At 34.6% G+C, this 17,903-nt stretch overlaps 1 protein-coding gene and 1 pseudogene across 3 annotated transcripts; one reads left to right on the top strand and one right to left on the bottom strand.

Moving 5' to 3' along the window:
- Nucleotides 1–4,583: 4,583 nt before the first annotated feature.
- Nucleotides 4,584–10,639, bottom strand: LOC115632138. 3 transcript variants are annotated; one of them, XM_030529154.1, is made up of 5 exons: nt 10,563–10,639; nt 6,308–6,856; nt 5,780–6,245; nt 5,449–5,680; nt 4,584–5,030 (listed from the first exon to the last, which is right to left on the bottom strand). In XM_030529154.1, exons 2-5 carry the CDS (start codon nt 6,633–6,635, stop codon nt 4,875–4,877), a joined length of 1,182 nt encoding a protein of 393 aa, XP_030385014.1. In that variant the 5' UTR covers nt 6,636–6,856; nt 10,563–10,639; the 3' UTR covers nt 4,584–4,874. The 3 variants fall into 3 exon arrangements, with proteins under 3 accessions (XP_030385014.1, XP_030385013.1, XP_030385015.1); XM_030529153.1 differs by lacking the exon at nt 10,563–10,639 and adding an exon at nt 10,019–10,157; XM_030529155.1 differs by lacking the exon at nt 10,563–10,639 and adding an exon at nt 10,019–10,157 and having other exon boundaries at nt 5,870–6,245.
- Nucleotides 10,640–14,887: 4,248 nt separating this feature from the next.
- On the top strand, nt 14,888–15,335 carry LOC115632804 (annotated as a pseudogene).
- The last annotated feature ends 2,568 nt before the right edge of the window (nt 15,336–17,903 follow it).

The following is a 17,903-nucleotide window of genomic DNA, read 5'->3' as shown; positions in this document are numbered from 1 at the left end:
CACCAGGAAAATTGGATAACTGGGTAAGTTAGTCAAGTTACTGTGGGTCATTGTTTTAAATAATGAAATCGTAAATTGTATATTGACACTTCTAATTCAATTGTTCAATATTTATCAATTTGAAGTCATTTCGCTTTAATTTAGACATAACTTGTTATCATTAATAAATAATTATTTTCATTTTTAAACAAACTTTGCCTAAACACATTAAGCGCTGACCATTGTGAAAATGTATATTTCGAAGCCTTTCCTGGTTCTGGTTTCATTTGCAGCTTTTTTATTTGTATATTTTCATTGCACTTATTCTCTCATATTAACATAATATTTATACAAATTATACATGTCTTGTATTCCCGGAAGTCACATAGTCACTGAAATCAATTTTATCGGAACGAACGCTATATTTTGCATTTGTTTTTTATGAGCAAAAATGTTTTCTAGCACATCGTCGCTACACTTTATATCTTACCTTTTGAGAAACCTAACGTTTGTATACTTTTTTGTGTCCTGATGCCTGGATGCCAAATATAATACGCCACTCAGGAAGCCACTATCTCATGGCTCCCCACCCATTAGACCTCGAGAGCTCCCCTAGGATACGCTTGCGAGCAACTCATTTATCGTGCGCGTGCCAATGGCCTCCAATACTCGTACAACATCAATACACATCAAGCCAAACATTTGACGCCTTTTAGGCTGACTACTCGTCATGAAAACGGGCTGCCAGCCTTAGCCGCAGTCCTGGACATTTTCGGTTGGGCAGGAGGAGAGAGGGGATCCTCGCAAACATCCCTCACGCAGTCAGTTGCTAAAAGCACATAAAAAATAGTCCCCCAATGCTTCCCTTTTTGACTTGCTAGTCAACCAATTTGCGATAAAAATAAAACATATTGCTCAATAGACGACAACAGAGCCTGCCAGCTTGCTTGCCCGCCCTCTCTCCGCCATGCCACACATGTCGTATACGCGATGCTTGCAAAAAACTTTCAAGACGCAAAACTAAAACTGCCGTTGCAGTTGTCACGTGCCATATATATGTACACACTACATATACATAAATGGGCATACATATATGTACATACCTAAACATTTCTGTCTGCTTGTTTTCTTATTTTGGCTTTTTATATGCGACAAGAAGTAAGCAAAACTTTGACATGTCAATGTTTGTACGAATGGAGGTATACTCGTATGTATATATGCCCCCGGTGAATTGATTGCTAAAAGTTTTGTTGCATTAAAATTTATACAAAACTCAAATGCAACAGCAGCTGCTGGAAAATCTTCAAGTTCTTGCTTAGGCTGCAGTTGCCGTTTCTACGCCAACTTTCAAAGGGATTACATTTCATTTATCGATTGAATTTGCAGAATACACACAGAAAAAGGAATTCAAATATCTTAGTAATTGACATGATTTAATTTATGCTTTTAAAAGCATAATTGAACAAGTAAATTCTTGGAAAGCAATAAAAACTAGTTAGCTCGTATGACATATATTTCTAATTTTTTTTTAATTTTCTGGTTCTTTTAATAATATTTCATCTTTTTCATAAATTATTTTGCTTCTAATGGCATCATTTTTTTGTTACGGCTAAATAGGAATTCGCATATCAATAATCTTTTAAGAAGAATTTTTGGTTTTTAAGTTTCAAGCGATTTATTTAAATCCGAAAAAAAGGGACAACAAAATGAAAAATCAACAAGTAACAAATACTTTTGAAATGTCCACAACTACTATATGCAATAATTTTTGCTAATGCCAATAGAAGCCGGACAATATCAAAGGCGTATAGTCGCTCTGTGTATATGGAAAGCCGATTTCAATTTAAAGGCGATTTCATCGAAATTACAAAATAATTTTTGGAGTGTGCGCAAACTGTCATTCCAGCAGTCAGACAAACAGACAGACAGGCAGGCAGAGAGACAGACAGCCAGCTAGGTAGACAGGCAACAACAACTTTTTACCTTAATTTTGTGCATTTGCTTGCCCGTTTTTCGCTCTTTACAGCGACTTTATCAATTTTTGCGTTAGAATGGCAATTGATGCACAAATCAAATAATTCAATAAGCTTGTTACACAATCCTGCTGCTGCTGCTGTTGTTGTCGTTGTTGTCGTTGTTGTTGTTATCCTAATGCGAAAATAAAGCAGAAAATTGTGTGCACATTTTGCTAAGGAAATGATGCGCAATATAAGCAAAATGGCAGAGGGAATAAACATTTTTGTAAAATGTGCGTATGCTGAAAAGGATGCGGATGTGGATGCGGAAAATGATACGGAAAATGATGCAGATAGAGATACTTACAATCACAGCTACATATGTACATATACACGTAGTTTAACAAGCATTATAAAGCGGCAATACAACAGCTTGCTTTTCACATGCATTTCCCACTTATTCACAACTTAGGTTGCTGAGCTTTTTACGCAGCTGTTAGATATTCAAGTCAGTCTCTGTCTCTGTTTCATCTTTAGATGATTTTATTTGCAGTTACCTCGCATAAAGCCCTCTTCGCATTATTTGCTTGGCTCGTCCCTTATAAATTTATAGCCAACTGGCTTTGGCAAACTATCATCCATATATATGTATATAAATTATAACTTATGGCACAGCTTGAAACTAATGCTGAGTTATATTGGAAAGCAGTTACAGCGGTCGCATAACTTTTCACAACTATATATGTATGTATGTATCCTTGCATATGGGCCCACATAATCACTCAAAAGCATTAAACATGATAAATGAGTCGCACAATCTTTACCCAACAAGTGACCAACCGGCTGGCTCTGCTCTTCCGCTGCAGCATCGACAGATACTCTTCTACGTGCCATGCACCATAAATTTTGTTTTGTAGGTGGCACTTGCTATGCATATTTATTGGATTTTAAGCCCATTCGGCTGGTAAGTTCTTTTCCTTGTTTTAGGTACAAATTTTCATTAAATGCGAAAGTTTTTAATCGCTAGATTATCATTAAGAAATGTTATACTTACAATGCAAGCTGAGTTCCACAGTAAACAGGTTAGGGAATAGGAGGGGTAGAGAGCAAAAATTAAGTTTGTTTTTAAACTTAATGACCCTTTTTCCAGAACTTTTCAATTAATGAATAGTCGAAGTAGAGCACACGAGTGGTATACGCGATTCAAAAGCGATCTTGATGACTGGAATTTGGACCAACTTGTTGAGCAGCCAGAGCTCGTGAGTATTGCAGATTCAGAAAAATACTTGAATTAATTCATAATATGCCAAAAATATTCGGTAAAATTTATTAAATTGGAAATAAGTATCTTAAAATCAACGATCTATCCCACTTTAATCAAACAATGGGGTCTGATCTTCACAAGTTGAATGACAACCAAAAATTTGGCTATCGATCGACATTTGTAACTAATTTGTTGACAACAAAAAAATTGCCTTGCAACCATCGATCATTTTTCTGCGAACTTGGCAATATGGGTTCGAACAATAAACAATGTCAGCATCAAACCCATACTTCTATATGGCTTCGAATCCTGGAAGGTAACGTCGAATATGCAACATAGCTGGCCAATTGGCAACGTATCGAAGCCAGTACAGCTTTTTCTTAGGCTTTCTTATCTTTTAAGTTTAAGTTATAATGTTATACAAGTATTATGTCATATCTTCATTTTAATTTTTTTATAATATATATAAAATGTTAAAATATATTTTCATAATTATAATGGAATGTATCGACAGAGCTATTTTTGATTTACTAAATTATAAATAAATAAATTAATAAATGTGTTAACAACTTTGTTAGCAAGTATATGTTTTGGCCCGACAATTATCCAAAAAAGATCTGCTAAGAATAACTTCAAGCGAAGTCATCCAGAATGATAATAAATAAAGGAAATAGAGATGAATTGGTCATACAAGTATGGTGAGGAGGATGACTCAAACATATGATAAATGGATTTTTAGTATAATCCAGGGGTAGACCAAAAAATACATAATACAAGTAATGGCACATTCGTAGAATGGCTCGAGATTGAAAACAATGGGTGAACACAGTTTCAGCTCTACGATCTGCTTAGGAAGATATTCATTATAATTGCTAATTGCTTAAAGAAATTGTTTTAAAATTAATTTCATAGTCAAGCCATTGATACGAATATTTATTTTAAAAACTTTCCACTACGCTCTCGCCTCTGTCTCATTAATGTCAGCACTAAGCTAAGAGAACAATGAGAAATGAGCAGAAAACAGTTAAGTAAAAGATTTACCCTTCTTCGGATTGGAGATTTCTTACTATACAATTTTTTGTCCCTATACTACTAGGGAACATCTCGATTGAAGTGTTTTTTCATGATCTCTTAAATGTAAGAACAGTTTGTGTTTTGTGTATTTGTTTCCGAAATATTATTAAGAACCAATGGCAGATAGGGAAAAAGTATTAAGAATGTATTTATGTCAACTAACTTTTACAGTTATATAATAAGTAAAGCTCTCTCCAAGCCCTTAAAATCGAACAGGCCAAGCTTTTAGAACACATCCAAACTTAAAGCCATTTGGAAAGATTTCTCATTAATTTTCATTATCAAATACTGCTCTCGAATCATTTAATTAATTAATTTCATACTTCTTTTTTATTTCATTTTATTTTTTTCTTCTGATTGATGTTCAAAGCTTATTTATATTTACATTTGCATTTGTAATTTGATTGTGTGATCTTATTTGTAATTTCGTTTGCCGTTTTTAAATATACATGTAGATGTGCATATAGACTAATACTCGCGCATTGCTTAAATTAATCAAAATTCATGAGAAACTGCTCTCAATTGTTGTCGCTGTTGTTGTTGTTGCTGCTGTTGTTGTTGTTGCTGATTATTGCGATTATTGGGTATTAGTTCAGTAACCTTTAGAAGCAGCACTTGCGGTTGTTGTTGGCGCCGCTAATCACCTTGAAATGCTGCATATCAGAGCGACGATGACGATTGGCTTTCGGATCGCGCACCTTGTTAGTACGACTAAGAGCACTACGGCACAATTGCTGATGCTGATCCTTTTTGTTGCTCTGTAATGATGGTAAAGGAGTGTTTTATTAATTTCATAATATATTTATTTAATATATAGTAGATATTGTTGGATCGCTAGACTCTGATCTATGTCTGAGTTAAATTTTGTAACAGTATTTTTAAAACTTAGAAATATATATGAAGTTTTTATAGATGTCCGCTGTTTTGTTTTTAATAAAGTTAACTGTTCAAAATTGTAGTTGGAAATGCAAAGAAATATATTTGGAAACGATTTGCTATTGATTTGCTATTGATTTTGTTTTCATTAATTGGCCAAAACTGCATCAACAATGCTACAAAATTCTTCCTTTTACAGTAATCGATGAACAAGTAATAAGTACACACAAGAATTTCTAATTTCTACTCAGCATCGATGCTAGATTTAAGAAATACTCATTAATAAATATCGATACCTACCTTCTGGCTTTGACGAGCCAGAACTTGTTGCTTGAGCTCGGCCGCCGCCTGGCGATCATGGCGGGCGCTTTGATTGCGTCTCTCCGCCAAAATCGGGGCAGCTGGCACGAGCTGTGTCTGTGTCGGCTCCTCTTGTTGAATGAACTGCGATGCCTGCAGTTCCCTGAGATCAAGACTTGCACTATTATCGATACCTGCCTGGCTGGACCTAATACTATGATAGACGGACATGCTGCAATTACAAGAGAATCGAATTATAGTTGTATGTTTGCAATTTTTGCGCAGATAGCACAGGCGCTGGCACATCAATAATGGCGCAAAAGTCACCAACCTTGGATGCTCAATCAATAGATTCTCAAATGGTGATGCTTCCATATTGATTGGCCCAATCGAGGTGAAGCATGGTGGCGGTGTTACGTACCAGGACTCCTCCATCACTAAAGCACCAACAGCCGGAACATCCTGGCCGTTGGCATCGTCCTCACATGGTGCGGCTGCGACCGCCAGCAGGGGCGCGGGTGCAAAGAGGGACTGAGTCACGTCATTCTCCGCTGAGCGCTGAGGACCAGTGCGGGCGGGGCCCAGAGCGGGGCCGCTTAGCGGGAGAGTAGAACGGATGCGCTGCAAATAGTTGCGCTGTTGTTGTGGCCTCGGTCCCGAATAGAGGCTATGCGAAGCTTTGTGGTGCAGGCGGCGGGCAATGGGGGCGGCTAAGGCGGCGGTTGGCTTGGTCGGAGCCTCGACCACAGTGAGTTCTTCTTCGGTTTCGTTGCGTGGCAACAATGCATTTTCCTTCTCTGCAGCGCAGTGAGAACTGTTAGCTAACTGACCACACAACTGCGGAAATGCCAATACTCACCACCCTCCTGGTCCTCCTCGTTGTCTATAATGCACCAATCGTCGTCAATGTCCTCGTCCGCACAATTGGTTGGCCGTTTCGATTGCTTCGATTGCTGCTTCGGCTGCTTGCCGCGCCGACTCTTCTTGCCCGGCTTGGAGTTCACCTGCCCTGAGCCCCGGGTGCTCGCCACGGAAGGCGTCAAGGACGTCACCTCGATTACATCGTCGCCTGCTTGAATGGTGCACTCCTTAATGCCGTTGGCCTTGGGTTCAGGGTCAGCCTCGCTACTCGTTGATTCCGATTTCGGTTGCGATCCAAATAGATAGGTTGCAAGGCTGTTCAGCATTATATTAATTTCTTGCTCTCGCTCCGGCGCTAAAAGACGCTCTATAATCGGTCGATGTTCAGTGCTCGGTGGGTGCTTTGTACGAGGTTTACTTATTGAATTGAGAACGCGATACGCTTCAGTACTTAGGCTATAGAGATATTGCTAATGGGATTCTAGCTGAACGCCGATCAGTCTTCGTTTCTTTTGGATTATAATTGCGTGCCTTAATGAAGTATAAGCTGTAACGAAAACGATGTAAATAAAGCGTATTTAAATATTTTTATGTATTTTCCAAGGTTAACTTTGATCGACAAAAGACTAAGTGAGGAAACAAAATAAACACAAATAGTTGCAATGCACTCACATACTCGCATATATTGTAAATTAAATTTTTTCCCTTTTTTATTTATTTCCTCAAATTAATAATTGCTTCTTAAATACTGGTAAAAAGTTTTAACCTGATTCAACTTTATTCCACAAATTTTATTCCATGGAAAAAAAAATGTGTTTATTAAAAATTTTTTCTATTTCTTAAATAAAGGTGACAGTTACAGATTTTTGGAGCTGGAACCCATTTGTTATTTGGATTTGTGAAATATAGCGATGTGCTAGCTAGGGCGATTGCATTTTTAAAAATAATTTCCTACATAAAGCTATATTAATTTTAAAATATTCTATTATTGATTGTCTAACATTGTTTACTGAAATTACAGTTGTTTACATTAAATTTAAAATATTTTATTATTGATTGTCTAACATTGTTTACATTAAATTTAAAATATTTTATTATTGATTGTCTAACATTGTTTACTAAATTATCTACCCGTATCTATATCGACCATAGATTGGCACCCCATTTGAGAATGAATTGACAAATTTGGCCTTATACGTTTCACATTTTTCTTTATTTCAATAATTGAAGATTCTTTCTTCCTTCTCATTAAATATATTTGGAAATTTGATCAATAGCGATGGGATGGGACTTATTCTGGCTAAATTCCTCGTATGGAACTCTACTCTGTAAAACAGCCCGACCCTTTTCTATTAACATGGTCTGCAAATCGGTCTTCAATCTTGGCGACCTCCTTCTTAAAAGATTTTAATCTAACGTAGAAGTCTTAAATAAAACTACAACGAACCGATTAATCAATTAATTCAATGAGTTTCAGGCAAGAAATCAGTAAATATTGTCTTAAAAGGCTATTCTAATTAGTCAACTGTCAATATAAAGTTATTGTTATTTGATTTTATTAAGAGATTTGTGAACAATTTTAAAATCCCAAACATTTTTAATAACATAATTCAGCATTCTCCTTTTTTAATTTTAATTAAAAACTGTACTATTTCTGTACATTAAATTCTCTCATCGCCCCACCGACTTCAATGAGGAAATTGGCTGAGTCAAACTAAATAAATAAACTGTCAAATCAATCGAGTATAAGTCAAATTCATGGACTCATTCAACTAGACTAAGCTCCTAGTTTAAGTTGTACTTATTTGTATTTTGATATCAGTTTAATTTACAGAGCATATATCAGAAAGAAATCCACAAATTCCTTCATGAAATGGGTTCCTGCTTTTTTGGGGGCATAAAGCAAATGTTTTTAAATGCAAAAATACAACCAATTCTTATTCTTTATTTCTACCAAAACGTTCCGTTCTAGCAAATAAAAATCTTCAAAAATGTACAACAGATTTGAACTAAAGAACTAAAATGCATTGCTCTTAAAAACATTTTTAAGAATTGTTATATGCGGCAATCAAGAGTTAAATAATTATAAAATATTATGATTTGAAAAACAAAAACATTCCATACAGCTACGAAATTTTTAAGCCACTTGGAATGTGTTTACATAAACGTTAAAATTGTTGTTTTTATTATGAAAGTAAATTCAATAAAAACAAAACGTGTCGAAACGTGTGACGTCGAACTTTTGAAATTCGCTGGCGAATTGGTAACAGGCCTCAGTGCTATAGGCTCCCACTATATTGCGCAATTTTCAAACTATATAGTATGTATATATAGTATGCCTGAACGGACATTGCTCCGTGCTGCTAAGTAGTCTTTATGAATATATACTACAAATATTTCTGTTGCACGTACAAAATTGTTAACGCGTGTATAAACAATGGGAACACTATCAGGCAGACATACATACTATAACGAATGTTGGCTTCGATTGAAGGGAATTACATCGCAATTAATGAATGCATTAATCATTTTGGAGTTCAAAGTCAATTTTTGCTGACTTCGCTGAGTACAAATGATGGCCAACAAACAAAGAAATTGGTTGGCCAGATATGGTTATAAGTATTTTTAAAAGGCCCACTTAAGATAGCGCACACTTTTCACTTTGTTCGGATGAAAATCACTTTCACATTAGAAACATTTTCGCGTCTTTGTTTGCTGGTAAATAAGTTTAACCTTGAATGTGCAAATGATGTAGATATTTGGCGTAGATTATACAATTATAGATATATGGTACCATATCCGCGTATACTCTCATATGCACAAGCAAACATTTACATACATATGTACCTATACTTATGTAGGTATGTATGTATGTATATAGAACGGCAGATGCATCCGAGCGCTCTAGATTGCTTGCATTAGACGAAACAAATGACACAGCTTATTTAATTATAGCGTACCTAGACACATACAAACATATGTATGTATGTAAATATGTGGTATATATATACATACATATGTATGTTGTTCCTTCTACTTAGGCATCAGCTGACCTTGATCAGTTGGTGGCTCTGTTACGTAAGGCTCCTTTGTTCATTAAATATACCTACACACCTACATACATGTACTATATGTGTATATAATTGCCTTGCACAGACTATAAATGATTTTTATGATATATCTTAATTGTTTAAGCGACTCAATGGCATCTGCATCGGAGTGGGAGTGGGAATATATGGCGACTGCTTAGAATTTGCATTGCGAAATAAAAAATACAAAAAGATATTTAATTAACTTTTTTATATTCCAATCAAGTCTATATGGCATTATTATGTGTTTTATGATTTCGTCATTCATTTGCGCATTATTATCAGTTCGAACATGGCGATAAGCTCTCCACTATTTCACAGCTTTTGCAAATCATGTCAGTGTGTTAGACCGTCTGTCTAGACAAACAAAAAACGTCGATAGCTCGACTTGAACTAATTTGAACTTTGGAAAGTGTTAAATAGTTTTGTTGTTATTGCTCTTGAATGCCCTAAATGGATGATAAACGAGCTGAAGCTTGTCCACAGCACATAACACCAAGCCATGTACATACATACACACATACGTACATATACTTATATATATGTACTCATATGTATATACATACATATGCATATATAGTATATGCCAATGTTAGATAAAATTAATAATTTGCGCTCACCTTTGTTTGGAACGAATAAATGAAAGCGTAACAGATGAGACACAAGCGTTAAAGTTAAATAATATATAAAATTATTTTAATATTTATATACTATGTATATACTATACACAACAATACAACAACCAAACGACCACCACTGAGACGCAGATACTGCCAAGTCGACACTCTCTAGTCAACTGAATTCGTCGATCGGAGTAACAAACGATCGAACGGAAGAGCATTTGAATTTCAAAACACAACCAAAAGCGTACAAAAGAACAAAAGCGAAAGCTTAGCAGCAACATTTGTTTGTGTTTGTGTAGAGAATACTATACAAACATACATAAATACATACATACATAGAAGTATGTACATATTTGTATTCATCTGTAGTATTTCCCTGCAAAGCTACAGTTGTGCAAAAGACACTTTGATGCCCAAAACTTAGGGACCCCACTAAAGTTTTTGCACAGCTTTTTCAACACAATTTCACAACACTTTGAATTTTGTCATATTACATCTATATATGCAATTTATTTATACATACATGTATGTACATACATACGTTTTTATACCACAGTCAATTAATTGAATTTTGAATTTTGTTTTGAAATTGGATTTGGATTTGAACACAACTGTCTGCCGCTTGCGATGCGTTGGCTTTGAAATATTTAAGTTGAATATATTAAGTATGGCGTTTCAACTACAATTAAGCCAAAACATGCTCTCGCATAAAGAATACGTGAACGAGGAGAGAGTGAGAGAGTGGGAGAGAGCGCGCATATACACACATATATGTACGTTTGTATATATGTATGTATGTATGTTCGCGTACCCATATGCTAGCATACATATCTAATCGCTGGTGTTTATTAAAACGCAAAAAGCGAAACAAAAAACGAGCACAGAACAATAACAACAGCAACAATTCCCAAAAGAAGTGGGCGAAAGACAGCTGTAAACAAAAGGCACATACAGTGCGCGCTCGATAAACACAACCGTAACATGGTCGAAGCATAAGACTTGGCTGGGTTTTTTCTCTGAAAGATATAGTTTTATATAGCATTTATTTATTTATTTTTTTTATGCACTTTAAATTTCATTCATTTAATTAATTTAATAAAGTATTTAATTATATATATTATATATTGTCATTTAACTCTCCAAATATTTTATAATTTGGAATGACAAAATGGAGCCAACATAAGGCAAAAGCACTAATAATATAAAAGTACATAATCATAAAAAAATTGTTATTATTATTAATATTTTTTTTAATATACTGGTATATTTAAAACTTAAATAAAACTTATAGTTAAATACAAATACAACTTAAGCATCCAATTTAACATTTGCTGGCCAAAAACGATATTAAATAATTTTGTGAAAGATATATTTCACATAGCTTCAAATAAAAAGACACTGAATTTTTACTAAAGCACTGTTTTATAGATTATTATTAAATTTGAAGATAATTTAAGAGGGATGACTGTGCACAGCAGGTCCACCCGGTACCACTTTCTTAGACTTTAGAGAGAATAATAGCTTGTAATATATTATTATTATATTTAATAAATAAAATATCTGAATCGTGTACAGGAAAATTGATTGATTTCATATTTTAAAAACTAAGTAAATATTTAACTGATTCATCTCATAGAGATTATACAGTATATTTAAAATAACAAAAAAAAATTAGCTTAGACTCAACTCTTGATTTCTAAGAAAAAAGTACCTAACTAATTTTACAACAAAGAAAGAGTATTTTCGTATCTCCCAATTAAATCTAAAATAATATTTTATATAACCTTAAATTATAATAATTTTAGTTTTAGTTTTAGATTTTTTGGATTTTTTTAAGACAATTAAACAAGAAAAAGGCGATAAGTTCTATATAAAGCTTTTAAATTATTTTCAAAGATTAAACTTAAAAGTAGATATTATTAGTCATTTTTAAATTTAAATCAGCGATTAAGTACTTAAATGTACTTGCTGGAGTATTTGATATAATGGATTTTGGAAACATGTTTATGTAATTTTTGTTTTTTGTGGCAGAAAAAAGTAAATGTAGACGTCATAACGAATGTTCCTGTAGTAAACTATATACATATGTTGATATCCAGTACATTAAACAATAAATACTTAAAAACTGTAATCATAATAAGTAATAATTCAAATTTAACTTAAAGCTATGTTTATTCCCTTTAAGTATATTTCCACATATATGTATTACTACAAGTATATCTATAACTATTGTTGTGTGTATCAATCCATTTGAGTTCTTTGTATTGACAGCTCACTGTTGCATATGGTTGGCGAGCGAGCAAGCAGCTGAGCACGCAGCTGGCACTGCGCTCGGCTTTATGCGCAGCGGGTAGTGGGTTGTGGGGCGATTGACGATCATCATGAAAATTCGTGATTTTTGTTTACTAACAAAAGCTAGTGAGCGACGCTTTTGGCGTTTGGCTTTGCTTTTGCTCTCTCATTCTTTTATTTTGTTGCACTCTCTGGGCAAGCAACTACTTATGTACATATGTATGTACATACTAGATGTATGTACATGGCGGGCATACACACTGACACACTTTTTGGTTTGTTGTTTGTTTTGTGTATCTGGCAGATACTTTATATAATTGGCTGCCTCTTGCTTGCTGATGTTTACATAGAAAACTTTTAGTGGCACACACTTTGTGCTTTGTGGGAGAAAGACGAAGAAAAGAAAATTCTCTCATTTAAGTTCGCAGCTGATTTTCCACTCACCGCCCAAAGTTCAATTTAGCTCATTTTAAAAATAAATCGATAAAAAAAAAACAACCTCGCAGCCAAGTTCAAGGCTTTTGAAATCAAATTCACCTTTTCTTTTCATATTTTCAGGTAATGCCAACATAGATAGGCACAATAATGTGTGTCTGGGCATAGCTATCCATTTTATTCTATTATCTATACATATTTTTATTTACATATGCATGTTTGCTTATATAGAAGCGTATCTACATATGTATTGTACATACGTGGCCCACACGCGCACACTGCTGTTTACAAACAAAAATTTCTTTTGGGTTTGCGTAAACAAGCATAAAAAATGAATTGTCGTCATTGCATAAAGTGGAAAGGAAAAAAACGAAATAAAATAAACAAAACAGCAAACAAGATAAAGCGCTATCTACTATAACCCATTGAACATAAATTACACTTTATGGGATTTTTGGCCGATCATTGCTATTAAAATCGGCTTACTATGGTTAATGATTTTTATACCCCTTATGTGAAGGGTGAAGGGTAGTATACCCTATACTACAAAGATTTACTATGTAGCAGACAGCAGAAGCCATGGCACGACATAGATACATTTATAAGTATGTGATCAGCATAGCTAGACTAGAATTTATAGTATATACTTGTAGAAATATTCGCCTGTGCGTTCGCATGAGCGACGAGAACGTTTCAAGCTTAATAACTAGCTAACTTGGTATATAGAGTTATATTATTCATATGCAGAGCTAGCCCCATTATTTTATGAAACTGTCATAGGACTGATCGGTGGAAAGATCACTCTGAATAACATACGTTTTTGGTTAGTTAATATTTAACCGCAGCTGGTATTTACGTGTTTTTCATAGCCCCTTCTAATGTTCTATAGTTTTATCAAAACGGATGCACTAGGAATAGAATAGAAGAGGAACTTGCAGTTATGAAATCTCTATTATTACTAGAAACATTTCTGTTTATTTCAACATCATAACCAATTAATGTATGTATTTAGGAGTTGTTTGTAGTATGTAATTATTTTAATAAGTTATATCAAAATTGGTGAGCTCTATCAATCTCGTATATGTTGCTGATTTAGGAAAGATATGATTCACAACAGAGCCGATTTTAGTTGAATGACTGCAGCAGGAAAAAATCTCCTAGGATATTCAACAGTGTTTGTTTTTTATTCTGTAGATTTACGTATATTCTTAAATAAAACCCGTTCCAGTTTTCAAATATCAATATAAAGATTCAGAATATTAAATGCGTATTACCTTTTTTCTTGTAGAAAAAAATATCAATCAATCAATATTATCAGCTCAGTTTTTTGGTAACAATAGAGTATAACAATTAATAGCTTAAAAGAAATGCCACAAATACAATTTGGACAACGTTAAAGCCTATCTACAAACATTTTAGTTCAATATATACAGTTAAAGACAAAATTTTAAGTACATTTAAAAATCTACAGCCCGTATTTCATAGCAAAAGGATTAGCAGAATCGGTAGTCTTGAGTGCTCGTAAGTTTCCTTAGTGTTTTCACAGCGTTACTTTATAAATATTATGGCATATATTAGCCAGCTCCACAATCCAGTCTTGAAATTGTTCAAATTCTTGTTGAAGATGAATTTACTAAGTAAACTGAATATAAACTTTTATTGTACGCTTATATCGGCAGTTGATGTGCTCCTGAACTTCAGTACTATAACTCATACTCCCTATCAAATAGTCCAGATATACTTCATCGACACTAAGAAACACAAGATTTTCCGTCCCATTAAGTCAATCTGTTAAAGTTTTTTCATCTGCGATCAACTGCTCACATTTTATAATTTTATGAACAGTTTCCGAAAACTGCTTACCAATCAGCATAAGCTCTGGCATAGGACTTGTATTAAAACAACAGTTGCAATAAACCCATTTTAAACTGCGAACAATACCTGTGCCAGTCGACACACAATTTTCATTTAATATTCAGGTGATTCGTGAATAACACAATGGCCTCAGCTGTGATCCATATTGTCTACGAATCTATAAAATCCATTCCCCGTCCTACATTTCAACAGATTTTATTCGACTTGTAATAATGACTACAAGCAAAATCGTCTTGTTCGGTAAGTCTGTAATCATATACATACATGAGTTTATATTTTGAGTCTAAACTTTGATTGCTCTTAGCTTTCTGTTGCCTCTACTTTCTGGTCGTGCAAGCCCAACCGGAATCGAATCGAGATCGGGAGTTATGTGAGCGTCAGAATCGCATTTGTTTAGCAAATGAGGAGGGCACGGGCACCGCCGATGAAATCACGAATATCATTAACCATCGTTGTCGGCAAAGAAATCCCAGATGGCGTACGATCAGTCGATGCCAGCTTGCCAAAGCCACTTGTGAATGTAAGCCTTTGTAAGACGTTCCCTATCCTCGTACCTATAATACCTTTTCATACTTTGATAGTGACTCTATTGCGATGTGCGCGTCTTTCGTGCCGTAATATGGCGCAAGTGGTGTGGTCGGATCCTACGCGTCCCACACTCCCACCAGTCACAATTGGCCCAAGCCCCATACCGACCGCAACAGCGGGTTAAACAACAACTAACAACACTCTCATCGGATCTTTTGCAAAATTGGAATAATAATTAAAAAGGTTTTTTTTTTTAAGTTTTAAAACAAACCTCAATTGCCAGCCTAAATACTACTGTAAACAATAATAACTCAAAACATCTGCTTCAACACACAATTGAAAATATCCTAACAATAGTTTAATTTAGTGAATAAGTCGCCGTACAAAAGACAAAAGCCACAACTGAAATCCACATTGAAGAAAGGAAGGTATAAAACCCAAGCTCTAGGTCAAACTTTCACACAGAACGCCATCAGCTTTCCCGAGATATCGATATCGATGGCTAAAATTGTCATATGCTTGGGTAAGTTTACAAATACTACACTATAGTATTTATGTGCCTAACTTAACTTTCGAACGATTATAGCGGTTTGCTGCCTTTACTTCCTCGCTGTCCAGGCCCAGCCCGGTGGTCTCCCGCAATGCCAGCGTCGTTTCCAGGAGTGCCTGGCAACTGAGGGCAACGCTCCCAGCAAGGCTGTCGACCACCATAATGCCGATTGCCGTGGAGAGTTCAGATTTCGGCCCATTGTGCACTGTGATCTTGTTTTGGTCGTTTGCGATCTCTCAGAACGTGGCTCAAGTGATCTACTAACCTGTCCTCTAGTGGTACGAACTCTACAGCGGTACTCCACACGGACATAAGACAATAATATATGATAATAGATGATACATAAAACAGAGTTTGAAGAAATTAACTGATTCACTACAAACAAATTTTAAAAAATGAGCAGCGCCTGTCAACTTCACAAAACTTAAAAATATATTTCTTTGTTGTAAGCCCTTCCATCTGCATTCGATTATAAATATAATATCCAACTCTGTTCGTTTAAATATATCAGCTAAAAATTTTCAGACCATCCCATTAATCTGGCAATGAATTTTCAGGTGCTACGGCAAAATATTTCAAAAGCTTGGTACAGGAATGTTCTGTAAAGATTTGGTGTCCTTTTGTATCCTTTATGTCTGTAGGAATCGAAAAAAGTATGAACAATAGTTGCGGATATTCAGGGTATTAAGTCTACTCGAATCAGTTCAGTAAAATACGGGACCATAAATAACAACATTTCAATATTCATTACTATTTTTGTTGGACAGTCCTATTATACTATCCAGCCGAAAAGATTTGTATTTTATGGATTAACTAAATGTTAAGTTACTTTTTGTAGTTGGGGAAGCCATTTTTTATTTTTCTTGATGCTGAAGTATGTTTATATAGAAAACTAAATTATTCTTTGAAAAAAATAAAACTATATATGAAAACCAAGCTTTTTTAAAAATATATATGCTCAGACCTATTATTATGTCCAGGTGTGTAGCTTCAACAGCACTCAATCAGTAGGTGTTTTAAAAAGTAATATAACGACTATTTTGAATCATTGCGGTTTAAAGCGAAACCGCAAATGCGTTGCAATCATTGCCTGCTGTATGTAAAGAAAGTTTTGATTGAACCGTTTCAATCAAACGGACTACATGTGCCAGGGTAAGTGGCAATCTGTTGATGAACTAATTAACTGATGAACTGATTAACTGATGATCTGGTGAACTGCTGAACTTTTATGCAGATCTTTCTCCATTAAAATTTAACGGAGCAATAGCTTCAATGGTCTTTATCTCCCTATAGGTACAGAATTGTGTGTCTTATAACTATAAAACATTTAATATTTAATTATGGAACCTTTAATAAGGAATAATAATTTAAGTGATTTTTAATGTGTAACTAAATTTTGTGGTGTAAATTACTTAGTCTTAAGAACTTAAGGAATAGTTCAATGTTGTAGGGGGTTGGTTAGGATATTTATTTACTTTATTTTATTTTATTTGTTTCATTTATTTTATGTATTTTACTTATTTAATATATCAACAAATAATTATGTTAATATAGCTTACTCTTTATTTTTATTATTATTTATTATTTTTTTAAGTTTAAATTATTACTTAAAATTAGTAAACTGTATCGAAGGAGTACTTAAGTTATCAATATTGGTAAAGACTTGTTTTCTGATATCTTGAACTATTTTTAGTAAATGTTCGACTGACTTTCGAAAACATTGGCAGCAGATTTGGCAGTTGCTAGGTATTTTCAGTGTGGCTAATTATTTTAAATCAATATGAATATTTACATTACAATTCAAGGCAGGGCTATAAATAACAATGAATCCTAAGCTAAACATCTGACATATAATGTCAAATAGGTTGCACATACCTTCTGCTCTATGTATTCCACAAAGTTCTAAGCAGCGCCATTTTAATGTCCAACGCATGAATTCCATCGAAGCGAACTTTTCAAATAAAAATGTTGGACACAAGGGCGTCCTTTTTTTGAGTATTATTCTGGCCACTGGAATCTATGGCATCGAAAATATATTGCAGACACGCGCACTGGTCAGCATATGTTGAAAATTGACCACAGCGTCATAAATTTGAGGATTTAACATGTGAGCAGCAGGAGGACAGAGCAGAGCAACTCTTTGCTCCCCACCACTGGCCCTGAGCTCAAGTGGTCGAGTGTGTAAAATTTGTGGCAAAGAAT

Source organism: Scaptodrosophila lebanonensis, unplaced genomic scaffold (genome assembly GCF_003285725.1).
Source record: "Scaptodrosophila lebanonensis strain 11010-0011.00,11010-0021.00 unplaced genomic scaffold, SlebRS2 tig00001415-arrow-pilon, whole genome shotgun sequence".
Lineage (NCBI taxonomy): Eukaryota > Metazoa > Arthropoda > Insecta > Diptera > Drosophilidae > Scaptodrosophila > Scaptodrosophila lebanonensis.
The sequence above is the reverse complement of the archived record's forward strand: the minus strand, read 5'-3'. Positions and strand labels throughout refer to the sequence as shown.

Excerpts from the sequence above, each read along its gene's own strand:
- LOC115632138 (XM_030529154.1), bottom strand. The coding sequence starts at position 6,635 with ATGCTGAACAGCCTTGCAACCTATCTATTTGGATCGCAACCGAAATCG. Across the intron at positions 6,246-6,307 it reads CGAGGAGGACCAGGAGGGTG|AGAAGGAAAATGCATTGTTG; the intron begins GTGAGTATTGGC and ends ACTGCGCTGCAG. Across the intron at positions 5,031-5,448 it reads TGGCTCGTCAAAGCCAGAAG|AGCAACAAAAAGGATCAGCA; the intron begins GTAGGTATCGAT and ends CCATCATTACAG.